Source organism: Panthera onca, chromosome F1, assembly GCF_046562875.1.
Source record: "Panthera onca isolate mPanOnc1 chromosome F1, mPanOnc1 haplotype 2, whole genome shotgun sequence".
NCBI lineage: Eukaryota > Metazoa > Chordata > Mammalia > Carnivora > Felidae > Panthera > Panthera onca.
Window position 1 is genome coordinate 28,532,950 of NC_138355.1, and position 19,743 is coordinate 28,552,692.

The window sequence follows — 19,743 nt, forward strand, 5'->3', positions numbered from 1 at the left end:
CCTTGCCTTTGGAGATGTGTCAAGTAAGAAATTGCTGCTGCTGAGGTCAGAAGTTTTTTCCTGCTTTCTCCTCTAGGGTTTTAATGGTTTCCTGTCTCACATTCAGGTCCTTTATCCATTTTGAGTTTATTTTTGTGAATGGTGTAAGAAAGTGGTCTAGTTTCATTCTTCTGCATGTTACTGTCCAGTTCTCCCAGCACCATTTGTTAAAGAGACTGTCTTTTTTCCATTGGATGTTCTTTCCTGCTTTGTCAAAGATTAGTTGGCTATACTTTTGTGGGTCTAGTTCTGGGGTTTCTATTCTATTCCGTTGGTCTATGTGTCTGTTTTTGTGCCAATACTATGCTGTCTTGATGATTACAGCTTTGTAGTAGAGGCTAAAGTCTGGGATTGTGATGCCTCCTGCTTTGGTCTTTGGGTAGCTTACTTTGGCTATTTGGGGTCTTTTGTGGTTCCATACAAATTTTAGGATTGCTTGTTCTAGCTTTGAGAAGAATACTGGTGCAATTTTGATTGGGATTGCATTGAATGTGTAGATAGCTTTGGGTAGTATTGACATTTTAACAATATTTATTCTTCCAATCTATGAGAATGGAATGTTTTTCCATTTCTTTATATCTTCTTCAATTTCCTTCATAAGCTTTCTATAGTTTTCAGCATACAGATCTTTTACATCTTTGGTTAGGTTTATTCCTAGGTATTTTATGCTTCTTGGTGCAATTGTGAATGGAATCAGTTTCTTTATTTGTCTTTCTGTTGCTTCATTATTAGTGTATAAGAATGCAACTGATTTCTGTACATTGATTTTGTATCTTGCGACTTTGCTGAATTCATGTATCAGTTCTAGCAGACTTTTGGTGGAGTCTATCGGATTTTCCATGTATAATATCATGTCATCTGCAAAAAGTGAAAGCTTAACTTCATCTTTGCCAATTTTGATGCCTTTGATTTCCTTTTGTTGTCTGATTGCTGATGCTAGCACTTCCAATACTGTGTTAAACAACAGCGGTGAGAGTGGACATCCCTGTTGTGTTCCTGATCTCAGGGGGAAAGCTCTCAGTTTTTCCCCATTGAGGATGATATTAGCTGTGGGATTTTCATAAATGGCTTTTATGATGTTTAAGTATGTTCCTTCTATCCTGACTTTCTGGAGGGTTTAAAAAGAGACATTAAGAAAGAATGCTGTATTTTGTCAATGCCTTTTCTGCATCGATTGACAGGATCATATGGTTCTTTTCTTTTCTTTTACTAATGTCATGTATCACATTGATTTGCGAATGTTGAACCAGGTCTGCAGCCCAGGAATGAATCCCACTTGATCATGGTGAATAATTCCTTTTGTATGCTGTTGAATTCGATTTGCTAGTATCTTGTGGAGAATTTTTGCATCCGTATTCATCAGGGATATTGGTCTGTAGTTCTCTTGTTTTGCTGGGTCTCTGTCTGGTTTGGGAATCAAAGTAATGCTAGCTTCATAGAATGAGTCTGGAAGTTTTCCTTCTCTTTCTATTTTTTGGAATAGCTTGAGAAGGATAGGTATTATCTCTGCTTTAAATGTCTAGTAGAATTCCCCAGGGAAGCCATCTGGTCCTGGACTCTTATTTGTTGGGAGAATTTTGATAACTGATTCAATTTCTTCGCTGGTTATGGGTCTGTTCAAGTTTTCTATTTGTTCCTGTTTTGGAAGTGTGTGGGTGCTTAGGAATTTGTCCATTTCTTCCAGGTTGCCCAGTTTGTTGGCATATAAATTTTCATAGTATTCCCTGATAATTGCTTATATTTCTGAGGGATTTTCATTCATGAATTTATCTAGTTGGGTCATCTCCCTTTTCTTTTTGAGAAGCCTGGCTAGAAGTTTATCAATTTTGTTTAATTTTTCAAAAAAACATCTCTTGGTTTCATTGATCTGCTCTACAGTTGTTGTTTTTTTTTAGATTTTATATTGTTTATTTCTTCTCTGATCTTTATGATTTCTCTTCTTCTGCTGGATTTGGGGTGTCTTTGCTGTTCTTCTATTTCCTTTAGGTGTGCTGTTAGATTTTGTATTTGGGATTTTTCTTGTTTCTTAAGAATGGCCTGGATTGCAATGTATTTTCCTCTCAGGACTGCCTTCGCTGCATCCCAACGCATTTGTATTCTTATATTTTCATTTTCATTTGTTTCCATATATTTTTTAATTTCTTCTCTAATTGCCTGGTTGACCCATTCATTCTTTAGTAAAGTGTTCTTTAACCTCCATGGTTTTGGAGGTTTTCCAGACCCTTTCCTGTGGTTGATTTCAAGTTTCATATCATTGCAGTCTGCAAATGTGCATGATATGATCTCAATTCTTTTATACTTATGAAGGGCTGTTTTGTGACCCAGTATGTGATCTATCTTGGAGAATGTTCCATGTGCACTTGAGAAGAAAGTGTATTCTGTTGCTTTGGGATGCAGAGTTCTAAATATATCTGTCAAGTCCATCTGATCCAATGTATCATTCAGGGCCCTTGTTTCTTTATTGATCCTGTGTCTAGATGATCTATCCATTGTTGTAAGTGGAGTATTACCACATTCTTATCAATAAGGTTGCTTATGTTTGTGATTAATTTTTTTATATATTTGGGGGCTCCCATATTCAGCACATAGACATTCATAATTGTTAGCTCTTCCTAATGGATAGACCCTGTAATTATTATATAATGCCCTTCTTCATCTCTTGTTACAGCCTTTAATTTAAAATCTAGTTTGTCTGATATAAGTGTGGCTACTCCAGCTTTCTTTTGACTTCCAGTAGCATGATAAATAGTTCTCCATCCCCTCACTTTCAATCTGAAGGTGTCCTCAGGTCTAAAATGAGTCTCTTGTAGACAGCAAATAGATGGGTCTTGGGTTTTTTTTTTATCCATTCTGATACCCTATGTCTTTTGGCTGGAGCATTTAGCCCATTTACATTCAGTGTTATTATTGAAAGATATGGGTTTAGAGTCATTGTAATGTCTGTAGGTTTTATGCTTGTAGTGATGTCTCTGGTACTTTGTAGTCCTTGCAACATTTCACTCACAGAATCCCCCTTAGGATCTCTTGTAGGGCTGGTTTACTGGTGATGAATTCCTTCAGTTTTTGTCTGTTTGGGAAAACCTTTATCTCTCCTTCTATTCTGAATGACAGACTTGCTGGATAAATGATTCTCGGCTGCATATTTTTTCTGTTCAACACATTAAAGATTTCCTGCCATTCCTTTCTGGCCTGCCAAGTTTCAGTAACTAGATCTGCCACTAGTTTTGTGGGTCTTTGTAAGTTACAGCCTGTTTTATCCCTAGCTGCTTTCAGAATTTTGTCTTTATTCTTGTATTTTGCCAGTTTCACTATATGTCATGCAGAATATTGATTCAAGTTACTTCTGCAGGGAGTTCTCTGTGCCTCTTGGATTTCGATGCCTTTTTCCTTCCCCAGATCAGGGAAGTTCTCAGCTATGATTTGTTCGAGTACACCTTCAGCCCCTTTCTCTCTCTTCTTCTTCTTCTTCTGGAATTCCTATGATATGGATATTGTTCCATTTGATTGCATCACTTAGTTCTCTAATTCTCCCCTTATACTCCTGCACTGTTTTATCTCTCTTTTTCTCAGCTTCCTCTTTTTCCATAATTTTATCTTCTTATCCACCTATTTTCTCCTCTGCCTCTTCAATCCGTGCTATGGCTGCCTCCATTTTATTTTGCATCTCATTTATAGCATTTTTTAGCTCATGGCTATTTCTTAGCCCCTTGATCTCTGCTGTCCTCTATTCATTTTTCAAGCCCAGCAATTAATTTTAGGACTATTATTCTAAATTCTTGTTCCATTATATTGCTTAAATCGGTTTTGATCATTTCGTTAGCTGTCGCTACTTCCTGGAGTTTCTTTTGAGAATTCTTCCATTTTGTCATTTTGGGTAATCCCTGGGGTGGCTCCAAACTGCAGGGCACTTCCCCTGTGCTGTCTGGAGTAACTTGTGTTGGTGGGTAGGACAAAAGTTAAACCCGATGTCTGCCCCCCAGCCCACCGCTGGGGCCACAGTCAGACTGGTGTGTACCTTATCTTCCCCCCTCCCAGGGGCAGGACTCATTGTGGAGTGGTGTGGCCCCTGTCTGGGCTACTTGCACACTGCCAGGCTTGTGGTGCTGCTTTGATGGGATCTGGCATATTAGCCAGGGTGGATCCGCAAGGTGCACAGGGGCAGGACGGGCAGGCTTAGCTCGCTTTGCCATCAGTGGTCTCTTGTGGGAGGGGCCCTGCAGCACCGGGAGGGAGACAGACTCGTCAGAGGGATGGATCCAGAGAAGCACCGTGTTGGGCGTTTGTGTGGTGCAAGCAAGTTTGGTGACAGGAACTGGTTTCCTTTGGGATTACGGCTGGGGGATGGGAGAGGGAGATGGCGCTTGCCCTCACCTCTCTTCCCCCACCGAGCTCTGTCCTTCCGGGACTCAACAACTCTCCCTCCTGGTGTCCTCTCGCCCTCCCGAGTCTCGGAAAGCAAAGCTGTTGACCTTTAACATTCCAGATGTTAAGTTCCGCTGGCTGTCAGAACTCATGGAGTCCTGCCCCTCCACTTTTTCAAGCCAGGATTCGGGGGCTCTGCCTTGCTGGGCAGGCTGCCCCTCCACGACCCTGGCTCCCTCCTGCCAGTCCTCGTAGTGCACACTGCCTCTCCGCCCTTTCTACTCTCTTCCATGGGCCTCTTGTCTACGCTTGGCTCCAGAGAGTCTGTTCTGCTAGTCTTCTGGTGGTTTTCTGGGTTATTCAGGCAGATGTGGGTGGAATCTAAGTGATCAGTTGTATGAGGTGAGCCCAGGGTCCTACTACACCACCATCTTCCCCTCTGAGTCCTCTCAGCTTTTTAAAAAAGTTTATTTATTTATTTTGATACAGAGAGATAGAGAGAGAGAGTGAGCATGAACAGAGAAGGGGCAGAGGGAGAGAGAAGTTCCAAGCAGGCTCTGCACTGTCAGCACGGAGCCTAACCTGGGGTTCAATCCCTTGACCCTGGGATCATGACCTAAGCTGAAATCAAGAGTCAGATGCTTAACCAACTGAACCACCCAGGCACTCCAATCATCACTGGCTTTGGTTTACAGTGAGAGATGTGCAACTGTTCCTCTCACCTGAATGCTTAAAGACCATTGTAGGGTTATTAATTGGCCTAATTTCAATATTGTTGTGTCTCAGGGAATAAGGGGCCCCAAGAAGAGGGAGAAAGATGAGGGAATGGTCAGTCATTAGGAGTAGTCAGAACACACACAACACTCATCAGTTAAGTTTGCCATTTTATATGAGTGAGGTTTGTGGTACCCCAAAACACTTAACAACAGTAACATCAAAGATCATTGATCATAGATCACCATAACAAATAAAATAATACTAAAAATGTTTAAATATTTTAAGAATTACCAAAATGTGACATACACAAAGTGAGCAAAAACTGTTGGAAAAATGGTGCCAATAGACTTGTTCAAAATAGGGTTGCCATAACATTCAGTATATAAAAATGCAATATCTGCAAACATAATGAAATGAAGCACAATAAAATGAGTTACACCTGTGTTAGAAAACTGACCCTAAGTTTCTATGGGTAGGCAAAACACAGAATCGCCAATATAATATTGAATGAGAAAAACAGAAGACTAACATTGACTGACTTCAGGATTTACTATAAAAAAACTTATTGTAAAGCAACAGTAACCAAGACAATGGGGTATTGGTGAAAATAGATCAATGGAAGAGAACAGAGAGCCCAGAAATAGACCCACATGAATAAAACCAACTGATCTTTGACAAAAGAGCAAAGGCAATAGAATGCAGCAAAGATAGTCTTTTCAACAAATAGCACAGAAACTGCTGAACATCCGCATGCAAAAAAAAAAAAAAAAATCAGTGCAGACAGACACCTTATACCCTTCACAAAAATGAACTCAAAATGAATCATAGACCTAAATGTAAAATGCAAAAATTTTAGACTCCTAGAAGATAACATAGGAAAAATCTAGACAATTTTGGATTTGGCAATGACTCTTTAGATACAATAGCAAAGACATAATCCTTGAAAGAAAGAATTGATAAGATGTACTTCATCCAAATTAAATACTTCTGGTCTATGAACAACAATTAGAATACTAGAGAAAGCAAGAGAACACTTACAAAGTAACATATCTCATAAAGAACTGTTGTTCAAAATATTAAAAAACTCTTAAAATTCAACAATAAAGAAACAAACAAACTTATTAACAAATGAGCCAAAAACCTTAACAGACACCTCAGCAAAGGAGTATATACATAGAAAATAGCGTTTGAAAAGATGCTTCACATTGTATATCATCAGGAAAAAGCAAATTAAGCAACAATGAAATACCCCTAAACACCTATTAAAGTGGCCCAAATTTGCAAAATTGACAACTCCAAATGATGATTGGGGATGTGAAGCAACATAAATTCTCTTTCATTACTGGTGGGAATGCAAAATTGTACAACCACTTTGGATGACAGTTTGGCAATTCTAAATAAAACTGAACATACTATTATTGTGAGATCCAGCAATTGTGCTTCTCGGCATTAACCCAAAAGAATTAAAAACTTATGACCACACAGAAACCTGTATATGGATGCTTATAGCAGCTTTCTTCATAATTGCCAAACCTTGAAAGCAACCAAGATATCCTTCAGTAGATGGACGGATAAATAAACTCTGGTACATTTAACCAATGAAATATTACTTAGTTCTAAGAAGAGATGGGCTATCAAGGAAAAATTAGACATGGAGGAAGCTTAAATGTATATTTGCCATGTATATGTATATATATATACCATGTATATATACCATGTATATTATCATGTGAAAGAAGACAATATTATATGATTTCAATTTATATGATATTCTGGAAAAGGCAAAACTATGGAGTCAGTAAAAATATGAATGGTTGCCAGGGGTTGGCAGTATGGAGAGGTATGAATATGTGGAGCTTATTAGGACTTTTAGCGCACAGAGGTTTTTTAGGGCAGTGAAAATACTCTGTAGGATACGATAACGATGAATACATGTCATTATACATTTTTCAAACTCGTAGAATGTACAACACCAAGAGTAAACCCTAAGGTAAACTATGGATTTGGGTGATTATAATTTGTTAATGTAAGTTTATCAATTTTAACAAATGTAGCACTCTGATGGGGCATGTTGATGATGTGAGAGTGCAAGTGTTGGAGAAGAGGGCGTATGAGAATCTCTGTACATCCTTCTTAATTTTTCTGTGAACCTAAAACTACTCTAAACAAATAAAGTCTTTTTTTAAAAAGCATACTGGGAAAGGGGCACCTGGGTGGCTCAGCTGGTTAAGCATCCAACTCAGTCTCAGCTCAGGTCATGATCTTGTAGTTCGTAAGTTCGAGCCCCGCATTGGCTCTGTGCTGACAGCATGGAGCCTGCCTGCTTGGGATTCTCTCTCTCCCTCTCTGCCCCTCCTCTCTCTCTGTCTCTCTCTCTCTCTCTCTCTCTCTCTCTCTGTCTCTCTCTCTCTGTATATCACAACAAATAAACTTAAAAAAATAATCATTTAAAAAATTAAATTTCTCTTTTAAAAAAAGAGTACTGCGAGCAAGGAAGTCTGAGGAAGACACATGTGGATGGATCTATAAGAGTAAGCATAAAGAATGAAAATCTTTGTGTTGTGTCTTTTTATTTATTTATTTATTTTTTTTATTTTTAAAAAAATTTTAATGTTTATTTATTTTTGAGACAGAGAGAGACTGAGCATGAATAGGGGAGGGTCAGAGAGAGGGAGACACAGAATCTGAAACAGGCTCCAGGCTCTGAGCTGTCAGCACAGAGCCCAACGTGGGGCTTGAACTCACGGACCGAGAGATCATGACCTGAGCCGAAGTCGGCCACTTAACCAACTGAGCCACCCAGGCGCCCTTGTGTTGTGTCTTTTTTTAAAAGTTTATTTATTTATTTTGAGAGACAGAGTGTGTGTGAGCACAAGTGGAGGAGGGGCAGAGAGGGAGAGAGAGAATGCCAAGCAGGCTTCATGCTGTCAGCGCAGAGCACAATGTGGGGCTTGAACTTATGAATGATGAGATCATGACCTGAGCCGATGTCAGGAGTCAGACACTCAACCACCTGAGCCACCCAGGCACCCCTGTATTGTGTCCTAAAGCCCACTAATAAACAACCACTGTGAAAGAGGCACTAAACAACCAAGTAGACAGAATGACTTGCACAGTGATGTCAGCAAATTTCTGCCATAATCCACCTTAGTGCTGGCACAATGAACTCATGAACAGAGTAGCTAGATGTCAGGGATAGAGGTTGTGTATGGAATCAGTGGCATAGGCCCCACACTCACCAAAGCTGATTTAGTTACCATTGCTGCCAAATGTTCAACTTTTCAGCAACAGACACAAATGTTAAGCCCAAGTATTTCAACAACCCTTATAGAAAACTAACCACCCACTTGGTGGCAAGTTGATAACACTGGGTCACTTCTATTCTGGCAAGGGCATCAATTCATCTTGACTCGAACTGACAAGAATTCCTACTTACAAGGTCTCAGTCAGCATTGCTATCAGGGGGCTTACAAGATCCCTGAATGAGATCCCACATAACATTGCCTCTGACCAAGGGATACACTTACATCCCAGGGGGTTGACAACAGACATTTGATGATAGGATCCACTAGTTCTATCAACTATGAGAGCTGCTGGCCTGGTAGAGCAACAGAACTGTTTTTTGAAGGTGTAGCTGTGAAACCAGCTTGGATATGATCTTAGGAAATGGGACATCAACTTCTAGGATAAACTGAAGACCATTATAAGTTGTTGTGTCTCCAGTAAGTAGAATATACGTGTGTGGAGGAAAAGGATAAAGGTAGTAGTAATCCATTTACCATCAGTATAAGTGATTTAACTAGGGAAATTTCTAATCCTTATAACTTTAGGTTCTGGGGTCTAGACCAGAGCTGTCCAATAGAAATACAACGTGAATCACACATATAATTTTAAATTTCCTAGGAGTCACATTAAAAAGAATAAAAGAAAAAGGATGAAATTAATTTTAATTTTATGTACTTTATGTACCTATTCGTATCAGACACATTTCAAGTGTTCAATGGCCACATGATGCTAGTAGCTCCTGTACTGGACACTGCCAGTCTAGAGATCCAGGTTCCCAGAGCGGGAATGCTTCTACTAGGGACCCAGAAGGCACTTAATCACTTTAAGCTCCTTAGGCCAAGAAGCTAGCAGGCAAGCAAAGAAGTTACTGTACTGACAGGGTAATTGACTATCATCAGGGTCATCAGTAACAGAGCAGGAGCAGAGAATTCATTAGGCAGTCTTGGTATTCTGCTGCCCAATTTTGGTGATTAATTGTCAAGTGCAGCAACCACAGCCTGAGAGGTCATGATGACCAGGGGTTCAGGTCCCTCAGAGATGACAAGGATGACATGGAGGTCATCCTTCTTGGTAAGCTCCCCAAGATCAGCAGAGACGCTAGCTGAGAATAAAGGGACTCTAGTTTGGGTGGCAGGGGAGGAAAAGAGGAGTACTTGTTGTTGTCTCCAGACAAGCTGTAGTAGTGTGAGTCAGCCCTTCTAGTATAAGCTCCCTGGGAAAAGGAACCAACTAGAATCCTGGAATATCTATTCCAAGATGGGGTGAAATTTCTATACAAAGCAAGTGGACAGTAGAGGGTGGTGTGACGCATAGCTCAGATCCCCCTTTTAGGACCAAAGCACTCACTTCCCCAGCTGTCTGAGGTGTTGGCTGCAGAGAGCTGATAGTTGAGGGCCCCTCTGGTTATTGTCTCAGCCAAAGGGTGCTGACTGAGGTTATAGCCTCCCCACAGGCAGCCAAATCTCTTTTGAGTCAATTAGAAAGGAAAAACAAACAAACAAATAAAAAATCCCTATTTCAGTGAGGGACTACTCCAAAGGGCCATCTTAGCTTTAGAGCTTCATCTATGGGATCTGCTGAGGCCTACTGTAACTGCCCTGCACTTCAGCATCTACCTTCACCAATTTTGCTTTCTTCATTTCTTTAAAGGTGTTATGACTAAGAACATACACCAACAAACCTCCTTCCACGCATCTCCAACTCCAAGAAATTTGTTAGAGGACACATGTGCATTATGTAAAACACCAGGGTGATAACCAGGTAAGAAGGTAGGAATTAACAGTTTTCATCACCACCCCCATTCATTTATAACTGCATGCCAGTTTCATGATGCCCTTTGGTGGCTGTGTAGGAGAGAAAAAGACATGGTCATTCTCTCCTGACCATCCCTCATTTCAGAAGAAGCATGGCTCTTCTCTTGGCATATGCTTCTTGAGGTTGGAGACTCTCAAACCTATCTCTGAGTTGTAAACACTTACCTTCTTTAGGTGCTTTTTCACAATATATTTTATAGTCATCACTGATCTTCTGTATGGCCACCTTTGGATACTTATAGCAGAGTTCCCCAAAGGACATTTTCTCTAGGTCTGTTAAGTAGGAAAGAAAGGTATAGAGTCTGATTGCCCACTCTAGCTCAAAGATTTATACACTTTTTATTGAAGGTATTACCTTTAAAATGCTAGTTAAGTAGGACAATAGTATTTTCTTTTTTTATGTTAACAGTTTAATTGAGGAACACAGGAAATGATGATTGGTCTAATTTATTTTACTATCTGTGCCCCTTCTGGTATAGAGCTGATAGAAAAATTTTTTTAAATATGAAATTTATTGTCAAATTGGTTTCCATACAACACCCAGTACTCATCCCAAAAGGTGCCCTCCTCAGTACTCATCACCCACCCTCCCTTCCTCCCAACCCTCCATCAACCCTCAGTTTGTTCTCAGTTTTTAAAAGTCTCTTATGCTTTGGCTCTCTCCCTCTCTAACCTCTTTTTTTTTTTTTTTTTTTTTTTTTACAATAGTGTTTTAATGAAATGTTTACACAAGGAATACAAGTTCCCCAGGCCAAATTAGAAGTAAGGAAATATCATCTTCTCTCCTCTCTAGACTGAAAGGATTCTTCCCTTCTTGGGGACACCTGACCTATGGAGATTTCCTGCCTGAGGGATATTAGGGTAACTGAGATATGACTTTGAAGTAAGTACTAATTGTTAACAGATATACAAGACGTAATTCATCCAAATGAGTATTGATCCCTTCAAAGCAGCCATGTGTTGTGAGAAAGAATTGCAAATGTATTTCAAACATTCTACCATTGCTTCAAAGAATTTGGCACACTTAGGGATGGTATATTTCAAATAACGTGCTAGGACCTTTCTCTTTCTTGGCTCTGCCTTTGGGAATTACTTTAAGAATTAACAGCTCACGTGTCTGAATATCATTAACAGTTGCAAATCATTGTCCCTTGAAAGTAAATTATTTTTTCTATAAATAGGCATACACCATTTCTAGTCATGCATAGTGAATTGAGAGGAAATACCTCTTTTGTATCCAAAATCAGATGAGACAGGAAGACTGAGACATCAAGGAAGTTTTAATCATGTACTGGGCAATAGAGGCACATTAGCAGCACCTTGCTTCCTACCAACATGAAAACACTCAATCATGTTGTGAGTTTTGAGATTTAAAGTAAGTCTAATCTCACATAGTTCTCCAGGAACTCTCTTAAGGCAGTCCAGTGTTTTCCGAAGGTTATAAAGGTGGAATCTAGAAGGAATACTGGGGTGTGGACTCACAAATGTTGGTTGTCCTTATGTCAGTGTTGTCACTGTCATCATTATCATCTATCAGCCAGGGGACTATGGCTGTAAGTTGTAAGCACAGTATATCATTCCTGCAATAGATTCAGGTTTCTAGTTGTGGGCCAATCCCTCCCTTGCTGACCAACCTTGGACAAGTCTTCCCACTTCTCAGAGACTCATTTTCTCCATATGAAAGCTGAAAGTATTCTAGTTCTGGTGCTCTGTGAGTTTATGGTGCAGACTGAGTGGAGGCATTAGCCCACCTGGGAGTCAGGGCTCTGGGTTTGGCAAATGTACAGGAGGCCCTTCATCAGGGCCTTGCATTTCAAAAAAGAGACTTGCATTTCAAAAAAGCAGTGGTGGAAGAAGTCATGATGTGTTCTGGGGGAGAGGGAAGAGGAATCACCATGGAGAGTACTTCTCACTCTTCTTAGCCATCCCTGGCACTCCAAGACCACCAAAGGAATGCCTATTGCTCAGTATGTGTATGGTGATATTTATCAGCCATCCTTTCTTCCACTTTTTTCTTGATTTCTGAGATACATTCTGGAATGTTCAGGATTTAGAAAGAAGGTAGAACTATGATATGAAACAGAGGGCTTGTTCATGCTAGATTTAAATAATTCATGCCCAAACATGGCTCTGAGAGGCAAGAATTTTGTATATGGAGTGCACATCAAAGTTTTATAAGAGTTGAATATTACATTTTTTAGTGTAATCTAACAATTATTACTTATTGAATGCTTGCTTGCTGTGTAAAAGCATTGCCTTCAATCCCCTCAACAATCCTACCAAATAGGGGCCATTATCTCCACTCCTTAGTTGGCGAAATGAGTCTCAAAGAGATAAGTAACTTGTCCAGGCTCACAGAGCAAGGGAATTATGGAATTGAATTTCCAAAGTTTTTGCTTACTATTACTGAAAAGAATCTATTCAAAGTCCCCCACACCCACCCCCAAAGCCAGGCTTACAGACAAAACTCACAGGTGTTTGTACTTGGCTCTGTTTGTTTTTCTAGGTCATGGTGCCCTCCATTCTCAGGAAGTAGACCCCACCTACAAAATATTCTTCTCTAGCCAGACCACAACCCACATCCCACACAAGTCCCAGACGAAGCCCCTCAAAAAGCCTGCCACCTCCTGCTCTCCCTAAGAGTTGACCCCTTTCCCACAAGCCCACCATGGGTGCAGCTGAAACCCTCTCACATCCTTCAAAACCTTTAAAAGGCCCAGCCCAACAGAAGCTCAGTGCTGACATCTGTCCTGATGTGTGGCCCCTCTCCCTTGGAGAGTAAATAAACTCTGTCCTGCTTATTGTTCTACTCTTTGTGCAATTCTTTGCTGCCCACATCACCAGCCACCCTGCTGTGTTTTGAAAAGTGTAGGTCATGTGGTGCCACTGAGGGAGGCTCAGTGGGTTCAGCGTCTGACTCTTGATTTCAGCTTAGGTCTCAGGTCATGATCCCAGGATCTTGGGATTTAGCCCTGCGTCAGGCTCCTTGCTAAGCATGGAGACTGCTGAAGTTTCTCTCTCTTTCTCTCTCTCTTCCTCTCTTCCCCCTCCCCTACTCTCTCTCTCTAAAAAAAGTGTAGGTCATGAATCAACACCATGTCAAAAAATTGTCATCACCAGGTTTTACAAAACTAAATAGAACAAAATATTCTAAGATAGTATATTAGAGTATATCATCTTATATAATAAGGGTAAGTATTGCTTTGAGAAAGTATTTTCCACATATATGCACGCACATATATGCAAGTATATGTTCCCTGAAGTCAAATGTATTTATTGCGGATCGAAGTTTGAGAAATACTGCAGAATCCTGATGGCCTCAGCATAGATAATTAAAGCAGTTTGTTCAACTTTGATATTAATGGCTAACATTATTGGACTTTTACTATTGCCAACCATTGTGGTAGTAGCTTTCATAGATGACATTGGGTCATCTTCACAACAAACCTATTACTATTAGTCCCATTTTAAAGACAAGAAAACGAGATTAAAGAGAGGTTAAATATATTGCTAAAGTTTACAGTCACTAGCAGAGTTAGGATATAACCCAGACCTCTGAGACAGTGGAGACTTGTGCTCCTAACCACTCCTCTTCACTGCCTGAGTGGGCTGCTGTGTTATGTTAGGAGAGGGGAGTAGCTATTAAAAATATATTCACAGAATTTCTTGGACATGACTCTGAAGGAGGTGTGGTAAGGTGGAACATGCTTATCAGACGTAAAAAAAAATGAGGTATTTTATAACTGAGGTGATGCTTTGCTGACTCGCCAAACTTGAGTGCTCTGGGTCCCTTCAGGGTTAGTAGAGGCCAGTCAGTCAGTAAGATCCTGGCTCTGCCACTTACTGTGTGACCTTGGGAAAGTCACTTATCTTCTCTGTGCCTCAGTTACTCAGTATTTACCTCACAGGTTATTTGAATATCAAATGGGGTAATCTTTGCATTGCACAGTACTGATGTACAGGGAATAATCACTAAATGTTAAATATTAATATTTTGAAGTTGTCTATATGTTAGGGCAAAAAAAAAAATTATGATGACTGCCCTTACCTGCTTGAAGCACCGGAGACTTTAGTTCTACCTGGAGAGACCCGCCTTGTCTCAGGTCCTCAGTAGCTATCTTTTGCCACTGCAGAGAATCCATTTTCTCCATGTTAGCCAGACCCTGGCTTAGCTCCAGGGATTCCTCACACCTCTTATAAAGAAGAATGTTCTCTTCTTTGCTTATAGATCCTTTTTTATGCCATTTGTCTCTGATGAACTTGGTCTGAGTCTAAGAGAAGGGAATGGGGGCAGATAGCATTTGCTATAGGAACTAGACCAGAAGCAAGATTTGTAATAGCCCAGTCCTCCTGTGCCTCCTTGTCAGGTAAACTTATGCTGATTGCTTTCATTTTGTTAAGAACCATTGCTCCTTTACACGGCAGCCCCTACCCTCTTCTAATGAAACCCATTTATACAAGGGAGAAATTCTATACGAATGTGACTTGTTCAAAGTCAGCTATTGCACTTGAGTCTTTTTCCTTGGGAGACCATGTCAACTCCCAGCTGCCTCTGGGAGAAATAAAAGTTTCCTTTACTTCGACAAGTAAGGCTTTTAAGAGAGAAGTGGTTCTTTTTTCTTCCTAGAACCTCTTGATTCCTCCCCAACTCAAAGTCCCTCCTACTGTAAAAATGAGAAACCAGTAGTCCTCTTCATCCAGGAATTCATCATACCAGGGACTGAGCATCTGAAATCCAAACAGGACAACAACATGATGAGGTGATGCACAGCTTGCTGCATCTCTCATGTGAGTGTTCATGTGGGAGAAGAGCAGGCTACAGATTCTGGATTCTCTAATATGGAGATATAATCTAACAGTGAACATTAGCCATGACCAACCAGGAGGCAACCTTTATCTCTCTGAATATGGCAGCTTGTGCAGTCTTTCTCTGAATCTCAAAAAATGGTACTTGATATTTACTTAAGAAAAGATATAATTTGGATGGGCAAGATGGTGGAACAGCTTGGATGCTTTTTTTTTGCATCTCTTATCCATGAAATACAGCCAGATCAACACTAAACCATCCTATACACCTAGAAAACATACTTGAGGATTAACACAATAATCTGCACAAACCTGAACCCCAGAACTCAGCAGGTACGTGGCATGGAGAGGTGAACTGGGAAAGAGAGAAGCCACAGAGGGCAGGGAGCTGTTTTTGCTTGTGGAGAGAGGATGAAGATGGGGGAAGGGAGTACAGGAAAAGCACCCCCCACCCCACGCCAAAAGCAGCTGAAGAGAAAGTGGAAAAGTGGAAACAGCTACAGGGACTGAACAAAAAAGGGAGAAAGGAGGAAGGAGAGGGTTTAAATTCCATTAAGACTCTATAAACAGGGGGAGAGCAGAGTCTGAAACTCCACAGCTCTATACCTGGCAGTGCTCTGGAGGGAAGGGTGAATCCCCAGGAGCAAAAAGCAAGGTCCAAGGAGTCCTTGGGCCAAATGGGGAGAGGCGGTTCCCCTGCTGGGAGGACATTTGGTAGAGGCTCTGCAGCCACCCCAAAAGGAAAGATCCCAGTGGACCCTGGAGAACAGCCACGTTCCATGGTGCTGAAACAAGGACATTAAGGGTGAAGCCTGGTGCCAGATGTGTGTTGTAATTTACCATATCTCTGAACTGCTGCTGCTACATGATCACATGAACTTTTTCTGGGGTGGCTCGCACCTAGCCACAGTCTCTGGGCATTGGCAGCAGCATGGTCTCATGAACATTCCTGGGGGTAGGCGGGCACCCAGCCACTGCTCAGTGAGACCCTCCCCCAGAAGGTCTGAGTGGGTCAAAGCCTCAGTCCCACAGAAGTGATGGGTTGGGAAACACAGCCACATCTGAGATAAAACTCAGGAGGGAGGGGTCACCTGGCAACCTGATGGCTTGGTCACGGACAGTGTAAAAGCAGGAGTGGATGGAAGCCAGAGACAAAGGACAGGTGTGCGATTGCTGATCAAGGAGAACAGAGTCCCGATACTAGAGACTGGGTAACTGGGTGACACCATTTTCACCCCTCTCATGAATGCACATACACACCTACAAGTGCCACAGCAATCCAACCAGTAAGCTAAGCAGCGCCATCTAGTGGAGAATGGAGATGTTACACTAAGCCCTGCACAACTGGACCAACCTCACTATTCAGGAACACCACAAGTTTCTCTGCCTGCTTAGTTTATGGACTATAAAGTGCTTTGTACTTTGACTTCTAGGGGAAATTGATGTAATTTGAATTGTATTTCAGTCTGTTTGCTGGTCTGTCTATTCAATTTTTTTTCTTTTTCTTTTCCTTTATTATTCTTGAATATGGAAAAAGAAAAAAATATTTTTATTTTCAATTTTTATTAAAAATATTTTTCTTGGAGCGCCTGGGTGGCTCAGTCGGTTAAGCAGCCGACTTCGGCTGAGGTCATGATCTCGCGGTCCGTGAGTTCGAGCCCCGCATCAGGCTCTGTGCTGACAGCTCAGAGCCTGGAGCCTGTTTCGGATTCTGTGTCTCCCTCTCTCTGACCCTCCCCTGCTCATGCTCTGTCTCTCCCTGTCTCAAAAATAAAACGTAAAAAAAAAAATAAATAAATAAAAATAGTTTTCTTTAATTTTTTTCTGCTATATATTTTTTTGTAAATTTTTCAAATTATATTTTACTTCCACCATTTCATTTTATTCTATTTCATTGTATTCATTTTTTCAAATTTTCAAATGTTGTCCCTTTTTCTTCATTTCTTTTTTTTTCAAATTTTCAAACGTTGTCTTTTTTCTTTTTTTTCTTTCTTTTTCTCATTTCTTTTTTTTTCTTTTTCTTTATCTTTTCTAATTTTTCCCTTTTTTCTCATCTCTATCAAACTCCTTTTAACAACCAGACCAAAACACACCTAGGATAGCATCGTTTATTTGATTTTTTGTGTGTTGTTTTTAATATTTTAATTTTAATTTTTTAACTTATTATTTCCTTTTCTTCCTTCAAAATGATGAAATGAAGGAATTCACCCCAAAAGAAAAAGCAGGAAGAAATGACAGCCAGGGACTTAATCAACACAGATACAAGCAAGATGTCTGAACCAGAATTTAGAATCACGATAATAAGAATATTAGCTGGGTTTTAAAACAGATTAGAATCTCTTTCTGTGAGATAAAAGAAGTAAAAGCTAGTCAGGATGAAGTACAAAATGCTATAACTGAGCTGCAATCTCGAATGGATGCCATGGCATCATTGGATGTGGATGTGGCAGGGCAGCGAATCAGCAATATAAAGGACAAATTTATGGAGAATAATGAAGCAGAAAAAAAAGGGAGACTCAGGCAAAAAAGCACGATTTAAGAATTAGATAAATCAGTGACTCATTAAAAAGGAACAACATCAGAATCATAGGGATCCCAGGAGATGAAGAGAGAGAAAAAGGGGTGGAAGGGTTATGTGAGCAAATCACAGTGGAAACTTTCCTAACCTGGGGAAAGACACAGACATCAAAATCCAGGAAGCACAGAGGACACCCATTAGATTAAAACAAACAAAAAAAAAACCTGACCATCAACAAGGCATATCATAGTCAAATTCACAAAATACTCAAGCAAGGAAAGATTCGTGAAAGCAGCAAGGGAAAAAAGCCCTTAACCTACAAGGGAAGACAGATTAAGTTTGCAGCAGACCTATCCACAGAAACCTGGCAGGTCAGAAAGGAGTGGCAGGATATATTCAATGTGCTGAATGAGAAAAATATGCAGCCAAGAATTCTTTATCCATCAAGGCTGTCATTCAAAATAGGAGAGATTAAAATTTTCCCAAACAAAAATGAAAGGAGTTTGTGACCATTAAACCAGCCCTGCAAGAAACTTTAAGGGGGACTCTCTGAAGGGAGAAAAGATGAAAAAACAAAACAAAGCAAAACAAACAAAAAAAAGCAACAAAGACTAGAAAGGACCAGAGAACACCACCAGAAACTCCAACTCTACAGGCAACATATGGCAATAAACTCATATCTTTCAGTACCCATTCTAAACGTCAGTGGACTAAGTGCTCCAATCAAAAGACATAGGGTAACAGAATAGATAAGAAAACAAGATCCATCTATATGCTGTTTACAAGAGACCCACTTTAGAACTAAAGACACCTTCAGATTGAAAGTAAGGGCATGGAGAACCATCTATCATGCTAATGGTCAACAAAAGAAAGCCAAAGTATCCATACTTATACAATCTAGACCTTAAAATAAAGACTGTAACAAGAGATGAAGAAGGGCATTACATCATAATTTTAGACCAAGACCTAACCATTGTAAACATTTATGGTCCAAATGTGAGAGCACCCAAATATATAAATCAATTAATCACAAACATAAAGAAACTCATTGATAATAATACCATAATAGTAGACTTCAACACCCCACTTACCACAATGGACAGATCATCTAAACAGAAAATCAAGAAGGAAACAATGTTTTGAATGACACACTGGACCATATGGACTTGACAGATATATTAAGAACATTTCATCCTAGAGCAGCAGAATACACATTCTTCTCCAGTGCACATGGAACGTTCTCCAGAATAGATTACATACTGGGACACAGATCAGCCCTCAACAGGTACAAAAAATATTGGGATCATACCATGCATATCTTCAGACCACAATGCTATGAAACTTGAAATCAACCACAAGAAAAAATGTGGAAACATAACAAATACTTGGAGAGTAAAGACCATCCTACTAAACAATGAATGGGCTAACCAAGAAGTTAAAGAGGAAATCAAAAAGTACATGGAAGCCAATGAAAATGATAACACCACAGCCCAAAACTTCTGGAACGCAGCAAAGGCAGCCATAAGAGGGAAATATATAGCAATCCAAGACTTCATAAAGAAGGAAGAAAGGTCTCAGATACACAACCTAAACTTATATCTTACAGAGCTGGAAAAAGAACAGCAAATAAAACTCAAAACCAGCAGAAGACAGGAAATAATAAAGATTAGAGCAGAAACCAATGCTATCGAAACCAAAACAAACAAACAAACAAACAAACAAAAAACCAGTAGAACAGATCAATGAAACCAAAAGCTGGTTCTTTGAAAGAATTAACAAAATTGATAAACCCCTAGCCAGTTTGATCAAAAAGAAAAAGGAAAGGACCCAAATAAATAAAATCAAGAATGAAAGAGAAGATCGCTTCTAGGCCTTTTGGCTAAGATCAATGAAAGAGGAGAAATCACAACCAAAACAGCAGAAATAAAAACAATAACAGAATATTATAAGCAATTATGTGCCAATAAAATGGGCAATGTGGAAGAAATGGACAAATTCCTAGAAACATATAAACTACCAAAACTGAAACAGGAAGAAATAGAAAATATGAACGGACCAATAACCAGTAAAGAAATCGAATTTGTAATCAAACATTTCCCAAAAAGCAAGAGTCCAGGGCCAGATGGCTTTCTGGGGGAATTCTACCAACATTTAAAAAAGAGTTAACACCTACTCTCTCGAAGCTGTTCCAAAAAATACAAA

The 19,743-nt window shown here is 40.0% G+C and overlaps 1 protein-coding gene across 6 annotated transcripts in view; it reads right to left on the reverse strand.

Annotated features, from left to right (window-relative positions):
- Positions 1-19,743, reverse strand: part of RGSL1 (regulator of G protein signaling like 1) — a 107,247-nt gene that overhangs the window by 64,660 nt on the left and 22,844 nt on the right. For all 6 annotated transcript variants that reach the window (XR_009613469.3, XR_009613468.3, XM_060643781.2 and 3 more), the window contains exons 8-10: positions 14,883-14,945; positions 14,266-14,488; positions 10,383-10,490 (exon numbers count right to left, since the gene is read on the reverse strand). Coding sequence is in view for 4 of the 6 variants with exons in the window: in XM_060643781.2 (XP_060499764.2) it covers positions 10,383-10,490; positions 14,266-14,488; positions 14,883-14,945 (394 nt within the window). In the remaining 2 variants the exon portion in view is untranslated. The remainder of the gene's footprint in view (positions 1-10,382; positions 10,491-14,265; positions 14,489-14,882; positions 14,946-19,743) is intronic.